This window comes from Ascaphus truei, chromosome 1 (assembly GCF_040206685.1).
Source record: "Ascaphus truei isolate aAscTru1 chromosome 1, aAscTru1.hap1, whole genome shotgun sequence".
In the NCBI taxonomy this organism is placed as follows: Eukaryota; Metazoa; Chordata; class Amphibia; order Anura; family Ascaphidae; genus Ascaphus; species Ascaphus truei.
The window spans coordinates 180,800,811-180,813,520 of NC_134483.1; the positions used below are offsets into that span (position 1 = coordinate 180,800,811).

Consider the following 12,710-nt stretch of genomic DNA (forward strand, 5'->3'; position numbering starts at 1 on the left):
ATGCCATCTGGTAGACACGCGAAGCATTGCAGCCTATTAAATCCTAATCATTATCATTTAACAGATCAGCCGCCCGTCAGCCAGGCATGAACCCAGGCTGGAAAGGCAAATGCAACGGGGCTTGTCAGAGGTGAGGAGCGGCGCATTCCAGGTATCTGCCAGGTACATACCGGGTATTTGCTCGAATAAAGTGTGTCGGTGCAGTAGTTAGTTTCCTGCAATCTGTGATCTTCCTATGCTTGATTCTAAAAGTTTCAGATGCAACTGCAAGTTCCTCTGTCTTTGGTTTCCCCCAATCTGTGATATTCCTATGCCTGATTCTAAAGATTCAGATGTAACTGTAAGTTTCTCTGTCTATGATTTCCCCTGCAATTTATGATATTTCTGTGACTGATGCTAAGGTCTCAAATCTAAAGGTCAGCTCTCCTATCCTTTATCTCCCTGTTGTGCCTAATATTTCTGTTGTTCATTCCAATGCTTCTGCTTTAAAGACACATTTCCTCTTTACTGGTTTTCTTGGGGAGGTTGGTTTTCCCTATTTCTGAAACTATGGCTCCCACTTTAAAAACAGTTTTGAGCAATAAATGTGAACACAGTACCACTGATTCTTCTGAGCTTCTCAAGGCAAAGAAAAAGAAAAAGAAGAAAGGAGGTTACTGTGGAAGTTGCAGAAGGAATTAAGGATGACCCTTCAACATCAGGAAAACCTGCATTAGAAGGGAACAGAGATATGCTGCAGCCTAAGGCAACTAGCAGAATCATTCCAGGAGTAGTGGAAAAGGAAGAGGACGCCCACAACCAAGGTAAAGATGCCTTAACTCTGGAACTTCAATCTGCAGGGAAAGAGATTGATTGCCTCTATAGCTGCACCTCAAAAATGCCTGTCCACAGCAATTGCTAAATGTGTATTACAGGAGAAAGAAAAGCACCAGTTGGAGAGTGACCTGGTTATTATGCCCAGTACCAGAGTTTCATTGATCGAGTTGGCACAGCTGGAAACCTCTCAGAAGGAAGTTCACAGGCTTATTACAGAGCTGGAAGCCTCTAAGGAGAGGAGTTGCCACTTCAACACAGAGCTACGTCCAATGAGAGAGATCTTCGAAGGGTTTAATAGTGGTTTTGACACTGTAAACCAAGTGTGCAAGAACCTCTCTGTCCGAGTCATTGAAGAAGATAAGACTCCATGAATTAGAAGAGAAGAGACTATTGGTAGAAGAAAAGTCAAGGATGCAATAAGCATAGGGCACTGGAATAAGCAGAGGGCGCCTTAGAAAAAGAAAAAGATAACTCCTTATGTTTCCAGTTAGAACTTTCTCAAATCAGAGCAGACTCTGAAAGAAAGAATAGAAGTATCCAAACATTTCAGAGATACTACAGAGCCCTCATTCAAAGAAGGCTAGAGAGACAGCATTATCTGCGCAAACGCTCTGCAGCTGTCATCATACAGGCCACCTATAGAGGGGTGAAAAATTGTCAGCTTTGTCGCCGGAATAAAACTGCATTCTTCAGTCAATTTGGAGAATGCAACGACAAAAGGAGGAAATATGAATATCTGAAACAATGTGTGATTGTACTGCAGTCAAATGTTAGAAGAGTTCAGCAACAAAGATGCTACAGGAATATAAAGAAAACTGCTTGTGTGATTCAGTCCAGATACAGATCCTGCCCCGTAACAAGCAAGCTGTGAGTTCCTATAAGCGCATTCGTTATGCTGTCTCAGTGCTACAGTCTGATTCACACAAGATGCTGGAAAGAAGAAGCAGATTACGACGAAGAAGTGCAATTCTGATCCAATCATTCTACCGTGCCCATGTGGTCCGAACTTGAATCCTTGATATTAAAGCCGCTCCCATCAAGATTCAGTCTGTGACTAGAATGAAGCAGAGATATAACCGCTATCGCACAATGAAAAAAGCATCACTGGTTATTCAGCGGTGTTTCCATCTGAATAAATTAATGCAACGTGAAAGAAAGATGTAATGGGATTCAGTCGGAGCTGGTGAGAGCTCTGCCAAAGTTGAGCTGCTGGAGATCTTTAATGCTGAGCCAGACACAAGTGGTTAAGCCAGAAACAAAAAAGAGATAACCACACGACTAGGACTATTTGCAAGCTCCTAGATAACCGCACGACTAGGACTATTTGCTGTCAAACCAGTGGAAGGCGCGTTTGAATGAGAAGTCTTAAGGACAATAATTTCCCCACTGACTACTGTGAAGAGCCTGATGTACCCTTTCCTAATGCCCATGTCCCTGCTATGAATTTAAACGCACCCGTCGTTAAGTTCCCTGCAACGCCTGATGCACCTGATTCTGATGCCTATACTGACTCTTATGATACGTCTGATGTACCTTTTTCTGATGCCCATGTCCCTGTGATGAAGTTAAAAGCACCCCTCATGAAGTTCCCTGTGATACCTGATGCACCTGATTCTGATGCCTATGCTCCTGCGAGAAGATAAAGGAGATAAAGGCATCTCTCTCGGATTTCCTGGCAGCACCCGATGTGTCCGTTGCTGATGACTATGCTCCTGTAAATCCTGGGGGTTGTCCGGAGGCCACCATGAGTCTGCCTTCCACCAAGGACATCCTGCTAAACCTGGAGGATTGTCCGGAGGATCTGTGTCCTGTTCCCGAGTCCCAGTCCTGTTCCTAAGTTCCAGTCCTGTTCCTGGCCTGTTGCCCTGCCCTGTTCCTGCCTTCCTGCTGCCGACCTCTGCCTGTGATCCCGACCATGCTATCTGTCACCTGCCTCCAACCTCTACCTGTGACCTGACCACACTATCTGCTGCCGGCCCCCGACCTCTGCCTGTGACCCCGACCTCGCCACCTGCCTCTGACCTGCCTGTGTCCCCGCCGTCTGCCTCCGACCCAGACAAGTCTTGCCTGCTTCCCGTTGTTCCAGCCACGAGGTCCTACCCACTCCCGGACGGCCACTAAGGTCCTACCCCTCTCCCTTGTAACACTGGTCCACCCGATTGGCATGGGAGGACATAGCTACTTGAGGCATCTCAGCATGGCAGTATTTCATAAGGACATGTGAGGCTGTCCACTGTAGTATCTATGTTTGGAGACTGGCAATTGGCATCTGAGTTAATCCTTGTCAATGGGTGCTAGTTACAACAATGTACACACAGTGTGCAGGATAACAGGTCAAGACTGCCTTACACATTTACAGTCAACTTCAGGTACTAAGAATGAAAAATAAGGCAATTATAGAGAATACTTTTCGTTTGAATTTAAAAAAAAATTTTAAATGACAAGCGAAAGCTAGCAAGTAGTTGGATATAAAATAGCAAACTCTAATCTTCGATTAACAAGATATTACATTTTGGGCTTTTGCCAGTGCAGATGTTGGGGAAAGCTGTGGGAACTCAACTGGGGATCAGTGCTGAGGGGGAATCAGATATGGAAGAATAGACGATCGCAGGCAGCTGCGGCTTTTCCTTCCCCAGTGCTGCAGTGTAGCCCTCTTTCCCTCTGACTAGACGGGTCTACTGGTGTTGTATCTACCTGATGGCTCACGGAGATCTGTGCCTCCGCCACTGGGAGCCTGGGGCAACAATAAGTAATTTGGCAGCGCCTCCACTCGCCCAGGATCCCCAATAAGTGAGATGTCCCTGGACAAGAATACAATGACAATCCACAATTCTGTAACCTTTTATATATATATATGGTGGAGCATAGATATACGTGCATTGCATATAACAGTGATCAGCATATAACATATATGACAGCTTCAATAACCTTGGCATTAATACGATGGCATACACAATATACGATTGACCTTGCATAGGAACCTTATACCGGTGGCTCTGACCACGCTCCACCCTGGAGTAGTGTCCCTCTCCCATCACCGTGTGCACCCCCACCCGTGTCCAATGTACTGAACCAGTTCCTTGGTCACTTAACCCCTCAGTGTCCCCAAAGAACCCACCCCCAAGGCGGGATCAGCGCCTGCAGTTACTGGTGTTGGTGCACTTATAATAATACCTGCCGAGCACTCCACCACCCCAGTCGCTGATACTTAAAAAGGAGCTGCAGATCCAGCGTCGTCTCTCACGAGTAGTCCCTCACTGTCAGGGGGATCTCTCACGAGTCTTGACTCTGCAAAGTAGTCTGATCCCAAACTACAGATCACCATGTAGCTCAGGAAGATGCTGTGTCCCTGACTGCTACTATCAATAAGTGAGTAAAGTCCCTATCTAGGGCTGTTCCCTGCAGTACCACAAACTGGTGGTGACTCAGGGCCTGCACTGGGGCCTAGGGGAATATTCTGGCCAATGCAGTGGGTCACTGACCCCCTGCACTACGCACCTCCTCTCCCCTTGCTCTCCCAAGACCCACTGGCTAGCGTGGTCTCTGCTGCACGCTTCCCTTTCCTGTCTGCCAGCAACTTTCCCACCTTATTCGCTGCCTGGTACCACGTGACCCTGCTGAGGCTCATGGGAATCGTAGTCCCAGCTTAGAGCCTCTTCTCTATTGGCCAGCCTTCGCGCGCTTTTCATTGCGCGTGCGTGAACTGTCTGCTGGGGCCGTCACAACTCTCACGCTTCTGTGCATGCGCAAACCGCGCATAACAAGGCGGCGCCCTGAGCCAACTACCCCCGAGAGCACCTGGCGACACGATCGCCCTTGCATCTCCCAGACATCAGTGAAGGTAAGAGAAAGAAACCGGAGGACCTGGCTACAGCATTACTGTATTTCACTTTTTTTTGGCCGCGGCTCTATGGAAGATAAATTTGGCTACATATGTTAGCTGTCTGTTTCATAATACAAGTTTTATGAACCACGAGTTGCAGTATTGGTGTAGGGCATTGGGTGAGCACCTCTAAGACAGTGCACAGCAAGACAAATGGTTAAAAAAATAAACTGGCATGATAAAAATAAAGAAAGCATATGTGTTTGTGCACAATTTGCACTACAGCCCTCAGGAGCTTTTATTTACATCAGAGATAAAGGTCAGATCTGATGTGCTATTTAAAATAATCCCACCAGCAGTTCCACAACATAAGGTCAGACCCAAACAAGGGCATTGCTACAAGATTAATTTCTCAATTTCATCCATCCATGCAGAGAGATAAATAAATGCATGAGTACAGATAATAACAAATATTGAACTTGTTTTCAAGTGAACCTTCTAACTCTGTTTCACATTCTGATCAGTCATCTATGTTACTTTGTCTTGAAAGTCCATAAGTCATTGCGTATAACAGTGTTTTAAACAGTGAGCATTACATATTACTAATCATGCTACTGCAAAACACAGATTAAGTTTTAAGCATTGGGAAAATCTTTGAGTTGGTGCATGTATTGGTAAGAGACTTTATATGCCTTTCCAGTTCTGAAAAAAAAACATCTGTGCTGATGGATTGATAGCGTTAAAACCTGGCATGTTTGTGGCCATTGAGGACACAGTTTGAGAACTACTGTTCTAAATGGTGCCTCTGATTTTAAGATCTTGGGGTCTCTGCATGTAACTGTGTTTGTTGTGGCATTTCCACCCACCAATCAGGGGCTGGGTCATATCGCAAACACCTGGGAAGGGAGGCCCCTAGCTATGTCAGATAAGACCAGCTCAGCTTTAGCTGTGAGTTCAAAGTTCTTTAGCTGAGGCAGCTGGAAAGAAGCTGGGAGAAGCTGCAGAGGACACAGCAGGGAAAAAATCTCTTTAGGAAGGTCCCTGCACCCAGGATTATTGGGTAATCCCAGTTTCCCAGTTGTAAGTATGTTGATTTACTGTAAATAGTTGTGGATATTTCTTTTTCCAATAAATTAATTTTAGACAGTGTGCTTCAGTCTGGCGAATTGATCCCTGGTGTGATAGTCCTGGTCTCCTGTGACATCCAGCACCAGGAAATTGTTCTAGAATTCATCTGGATTCTTTTTTAAATTAAATATAAAAAATGTATGGACTGCGTCAATTTCATGGAATATATAAAGTCCAATTTACGGTTTGAGTTACAGTACAATGATGTATATAATCTGCCCGAGCTAACCAAAACGTGTCATTGCAGGTGGCCATCTCATTCTCCTGTGGGTGCTGTATAAAAAATAAATATATTAAAAAACAAAACTGAAATTTCTTTGGAACTGGGGAGTTTACTAAATGATGACCCATACAGGTATTTTCTGCAAGACCAATATGTTAATGTGATGTACCCAAAAAATGTGTGATAGAGGTAGTGATAATGCTGCTTATTTCAGGTGCCAAAAGATTATAAACTTTCTACAGAAATTCAATGTGTTTACTTCATAAAAGTGATTTAAATAGCTTAACAATAAAGACAAGATTTCAAGACCAAAAGTAGATTTTATTATATATTTCCAGAACGTTTGTAAAGGTATCATTCATTCTTCCTTTTTTTCGTATCATATAATTTAACTATATAAGGAAGTTCCAGCACTGCAGCAAAAATATACAGAAGCACATGTTAGAAAAAATGCTTCTCTCTTTTTACAATAAAATTTAACGCTCTATCTAGCTGCATGTAAAAAAAAAAAAAAAAAACTGCAAAGCAGAGTTCCAGGACTGGACAGTCCATCAGGATAATCGCAGTGTGGAATCCTGACTGCTGACATGGCAAAGCACGCATCACGTCTATAAACAAAACTGCAGTGATAGAACGCATCCTCATACTAAATTTACTTTGACAGGGACAAAAGCAGGGGGTGATTTAGCATTGCATGCCACTGTGTAATTATGCACCATAGCAATAGTAAGGAAATTACATATCTCAGGGACTGGGGGATTCTTGTATCTTGGAGTGCTGGGATTCAGCTCCGGGGGACTCCTTAGCTCAAATTAGATTTTAAAAATGTTATGTAAACTCCTCCCTCCCTCCCCCCCCCCAAAAGAAACAAAATGCGCACATTGCTGCTTTAAAAGGGAACTAGAAACCCTTATTTGTTTACATGTAAAAAAAAAATATATATATATATATATAACAGAAAAAGAGAAGAAACAGCGCCCGTTCCTTGTGTGATAATGTATAAAATATTTAATAAAATTTGGATGACAATTCAAAACTCACAAAAATCTGGGTGTTACAGGCATTGTATGAGTACAACTCATGCTCCAAAACCGTTCTGATCTGCCGCTTCTCTGCTGGCTCTGAGATGTCATCACTCCTCTTCCTTGTTTGTGGTGTTACACTCTGGAGTGTCCTCCGGCAAAACTCCACCCAGTAACACAGGTTCCTTCGGATGGAATTGCCCCAGTGATCAGGAACGGAATGCAGCTTCACTTCTCTAGCCTGTTTTGTGATAGCACTCAACGATGTTGTTAGCCCCTTAACTTGAAGTGGAACTGCAAATTGACATGAGAAGTAGGTTAAACTGCAAACCACATCACAACCCCAGTCAATTAAGTAGATAACTCCCGCTAGGAGTGAGCTAGCACTGTAATTTTTGGAGTGCAGTTAGGAAGTAAGAAACCATACACACACATATAAAGTTTATAACAGTTGCATAAGCAGAACATACTTTTATTAATAAACTGAATTGTACTGATGGTTTTAAATGTGAAGACAGGAAAACTTTTTCTGTGAGCCCGGGAAAAATCCTTTAGCATGCAAATGTGTTAAGGGTGAATGAGCTGAGGGATTTTTCATCTCCGTACTTCAGAGGCACCATGCAGAATTGGTGCCTCAATGTCTATGAGAAGTCCAGACTTGAAAAGCCTCAGCAATCCTAGGTGTTAGGATGGCCGGGATATTGTAAGTGCCAGATACCGGAGTAAAGTATGGGTACTTCACACTTAGTGTCGCCAGGTAAGGGGTTGGTCCCGGTATGCTAAGGAGCTCAGGTGTGAGGTTCCTAGGGTTTTGGCAGATTTTCCCTACAAAATACCACAGTGTATTTATTTTTTGTTCATTAATATACTGATGACTAGAGCAGTGGTTTTCAGCCTTTTATTTGGTTAAGGAACCCTATATTTATATTTTGAAATTCTGTGGAACCCCACCTCTCTCTAATAGCGTGTCTGAGATCAGATGCATTGTAAGGAACCCCCAACCCTCTCTAATAGCGTGTCTGAGATCAGATGCTTTGTAAGGAACCCCAACCCTCTCTAATAGCGCATCTAAGATTAGATGCATTGTAATGAACCCCAGCCCTCTCTAATAGCGCATCTGAGATTAGATGCATTGTAAGGAACCCCAACCCTCTCTAATAGCGCTTCTGAGATCAGATGCATTGTAAGGAACCCCAATCCTCTCTAATAGCATGTCAAAGATCAGATGCATTGTAAGGAAACCCAACCCTCTCTAATAGCATGTCTGAGATCAGATGCATTGTAAGGAACCCCAACCCTCTCTAATAGTGTGTCTGAGATCAGATGCATTGTAAGGAACCCCAACCCTCTCTAATAGTGTGTCTGAAATCAGATTCATTGTAAGGAACCCCACCCCTCTCTAATAGCGCGTCTGAAATCAGATGCATTGTAAATTCTTCTGTATTTGGTAGTTTTCAAATGACCTGAAAATCGCAGGGAACCCTTTACGGATGCCCGGGGAACCAAAGGATTCATAGGAAGTGAAGCCCTGGTTGAAAAACATTAGACTAGAGCTAAATTGTGTTCCTCCACACATCGAAGTGGTCCAGAATGGAAAAAATCTGAGGTTTTAAATGAACTTTGTGGAATGGCAAAGACAAACCTATTCGAAGTGGGCTTCTGAAAATAGTCTGATATAAGGTGAAAGATCTATATGTTGGCATTACGCAGAGAAGTGGTTGAAGTTGATAGTACAACTAGGGGGTATGGAGTAGCACTACATTTGTATTTGCAACCTCAGACTACCAGTTTATTTATATTTATAACCTCAGACGACCACTATTTTTTACAGACACGCCTAAAGTTGAATAAAATCGATTTATTTTAGGAAGCCTCTCTCCCATTCTACTTCTGAAGTATGAACACGGTTAAAATCTTTAGAAAATATGGTTGGAGTAATTTTCCACAACGTTAAATAATTTTACATTTTTATAAATTCTGTTCAACACCACTACTTTTTTAAGCCAATTGTAGCACTGAGCCAGAGCTATTTTTATATGTTCCCATTTTATATGTCACAATCCAAAAATGAGCCAGGCTGCCCCGCAGTGTATGAGGCTCTCTTCAAATACATGAAACAACTCTCTTATAAATTAATGTGAATATAAATATAGCCCAGTTTCCCCCTAAAAAAGAAGGCTACTGGTGCTGCCGCTGCCTGTTGATTCACAGAGGACCTGAGCCTCCGCCACTGGGAGCCTGGGGTATACTTATCGTCTCGGTGCAGCGCCTCCAACGGCGAGGGATCCCAGTGTAGTGGGAGGAGTTCCTCACCGAAATCAATATACACAATAATTACACACAGGTATATTATAACTATGTTTACTAAACACATATGAAAATATAGCATCCAACATAACACGACCCTGCAAGGTCTTCCTCAACCAATAACACCTCCCGGGTGGAACCCCCAAAATCCTGGTGTGCCTGGGCACTTAACCCGATAGTGTCCCCAAGCCAGTCCCTCCCCCAAAGAGTGTGTGTGGGATAGCGCGCTTCCCTTTGTGTGTTGGGGCCCATTGGTGCACGTGGATAATACCTCCCTGGTCTCAGTCCAGATCAGGTCAAATTAGTGGGAGACTCCGTGGATCCGCAACGTGGTCCTACACCGCAATCCACCGGCTCCTATGCTGAGTGAATCCTTGGGCAGATTCCCCTGGAGGGGCTTCCAGCTGGAGTGTACCCCTTTAAAATAGTCTCTATTGAAGTGCCCTTGCTTTGCTCACGGGCAGCAGACCGCACTTTACCTTCAGAGATAAGGTCCTGCAGCTGAGCCCTCTACTGATACACTACTGGGAAAGGGTCCCTATCTATGGCCTTCCCATGCAGCATACACCAACTACAGTGACTCAGGGAATCTACCTTGGACCTTGGGGGGAACCTGGCCTAGTCCAGAGGAGCACTGCTCCCTGGACAGTACCTTCACCCTCTTCCTCTGGATCAAGACTGGCCCCTCGCACTCCTAACGCATCAAATGTATCAACTGCAGCAGAAGCTTCTTCCACCCTATTGGCTGCTCTGTACCCATGTGACTGCAGCATAGCTAAGCCTTCTGGGGGCTGTAGTCTCAGCGGAGCCTCTTCCTTATGGCTACCTCGTGTGCCTGGCGTACTGCGCATGCGCGACTCTATCTGATGGCCGCCGCACTGGGAATTTATCTGCGCATGCGCAACTATGCGCAAGATGGTGGCGCCCTGCTACAGAAGCCGCCGGCTATGCAATTGCCCTGCCTCTAGCCCTCGCAGCAACCAGCACCCGCCTGGCAAATCCACTACCGCCCTGGAAGAAAGGGGGGAGGAACACAAATAAATCAGATTTCCCTCTGAATGAATATGAATAAAATAATCCAAATTAGAGATTATTTTTGTATGTGTAACACCCCTACCCCCAAACCCCCCCCCCCCCACCACCCACCCCCTCCCCCCCCCCACCACCCACCCCCTCCCCCCCAGGGAGATCTGTAGGTTATTGTGATGTTATGGTGCTGTGGTGCTCACCTGCTGGCTCTCAGGAGGACTGAGTCTCTGCGTTGGTATGGGGAGTAGGACAACAGGACAGGTATTCAGGATGGTGCAGCGCCTCCATCCTGCAGGGCTCTGCCTGGAGCAGGTATTCTTCCAAACAGAAACAATTACAGTAATTCAGTCCCAGACCAGGAACAATACAACTTATTTTATTGATGGGATCAGCTCATACATCACTTCAGCCTTCTCAAGCAAGGGAGGTGCCGTCACGTACATATTCCAAGGACATACCCCTCGCAGCTTGCATTTATCTTCAATGGTCAGAGCTTCTGGCCCATGGTTAGTCTTTACCCCCTGATGGGGCAAGGTAGAATCATGCCTACTCCCTAAGGAGCAGGCTACACTGGGACACTCCTACTAAATTTGGAAGGAGGCCATCTTTTATACATGGGGAGGGTCCCACTTCTAAGCTCTGGTAGCTGGGCAGCACTCCTCCAGTGAGTCCCCACCCCCCAGCACATGCTCCAATGGTTTCCAGACTAGCACCTGGAAACTGCAACAAATTAACCTCCCAGTGGGGGACTCACATGCTGGCCCATGTGAGAGGAATTTAACCCTAACACTGCCTGCTCCTTACCAGGACTTATAATGTTAGGGCCAGGACTATATAGCCAGGGGCACTGGGCTACATATGTAAGGCTTTCTTAAGTGAGATCAAAACGAGCCTATGCTCTTCTTTTCTGTGTTATTACTTACACCTAAATGCAGATGCAATGTCAACGTACATCAGGAAGCTTTATTGCATTACGAAGTTACAGTATAAATAATTTGCATCTGGGTAGCTTTAAAGCTGCATGTGCACAGGGAAGTTGCATTGCTTGCTGCTGCCTGCAGGGTGTGTATAGTACTGTATGTATCTATGATGAAGCTCAGGGAGGAATCAGTTCACTTCCTTGTTACATAGAGTGAGCACTTGCAGCTTCCTGTATTCATCTTATTATTATTATGGTGATAGTCGTGATCATGGGAGTGAGCGGGTCCGGGAAGTAGGTATCAGATGCGCATCTGTTATCAGGGACTGGGTCAGGGTGTCCGACTAATTGCATTGCGCTGCCATTGAAGGGGTTAGATAGTAAGCAGCTGGCTGCCTGTGCCGGAGCTGCAGATCCTGTAATGTGCTTTACACGACCTGCTGTGTGTATGAGGAAGGAGTCAGGGAGGGCTGCCTGTGTGCTGTGGAGGAGGGTGGACATGTGAAGATTGGTTTGGTGCACGGTGATTGGGTTTGCACGGTGCAGTAGAGAGGTTGTGGCGATGTGTGGTGCTGGAAAAAATGTTTTGTAAGCAGAACCTACATTGTACAGTACTCATTTTATTTTACACTTTCCACAGAACAGAAGTGGGATCGTTATTGTCAAGTAAGGTACGGCGTACATACAATTTAAAATTCTACAAAATGTGGGATTGTAATATCATGTGAAAAATAAATGACATTTGTTTTTTAACGTTTCTATGTAATGAAAAACTAACATATAGATAATACAAAATGCACAGGGATTATACAGCATGAACATAAGCATATTAGATATCTAACGCATTGTATAATCCAATTCAATTATTGAATTACAGGCAGAACAAATCCACATTGTGTAATCCAATTCAATTATAGAATTACAGGTAGAACAAATCCACACAGATGAGACAAATACATATTTATTTATATATTTAGTGCTGCCCTGCCCCTGTAATCAGTCATTTACATTGTACAGCACCCCCAGAAACATATAATCTTATTTATATTGCTAGAGCAGCAGGGAAATAAAAGGGGACAGACACTGGTATTGGATCGATTATCATTTTACACATTCACTGCCAAAAGGGACAGAAATGTCTTGCAAGGTAATAATGCAATACATTACAAAGGCTATGGTTTCCATCCTCAATTCTACAGTTTTGCTTTCCTCCAAAAATCAGGTGCACACAGACTTTCCTCCCACATGTATAAAGTAGCTAAAACAAACATGCAGAAAATAATGTATACACAGATGATAAATATTTCACTATATCTCACATATGATTCAAGACACACTGGTAAGTTCCCTAAAAAGGGGAGGGCTTGAACATGTAAACACAAATATCAAAGAATCACAATTAAACTGCAGAGTAGCACACTGACTAAATGAAGAGGTGATTCT

At 44.3% G+C, this 12,710-nt stretch overlaps 1 protein-coding gene across 4 annotated transcripts in view; it reads left to right on the forward strand.

Annotated features, from left to right (window-relative positions):
- Window positions 1-5,590: 5,590 nt before the first annotated feature.
- The window catches only part of IDNK (IDNK gluconokinase), a 30,655-nt gene continuing 23,535 nt past the window's right edge, over window positions 5,591-12,710 (forward strand). The window contains exons 1-3 of one of the 4 annotated variants that reach the window (XM_075598863.1): window positions 5,591-5,719; window positions 6,015-6,122; window positions 11,908-11,938. Coding sequence is in view for 1 of the 4 variants with exons in the window: in XM_075598862.1 (XP_075454977.1) it covers window positions 11,521-11,561; window positions 11,908-11,938 (72 nt within the window). In the remaining 3 variants the exon portion in view is untranslated. Of the gene's footprint in view, window positions 5,720-6,007; window positions 6,123-11,452; window positions 11,566-11,907; window positions 11,939-12,710 lie in introns of those variants that run through there. The other 3 variants (XM_075598864.1, XM_075598862.1, XM_075598865.1) reach the window with 3 other exon arrangements.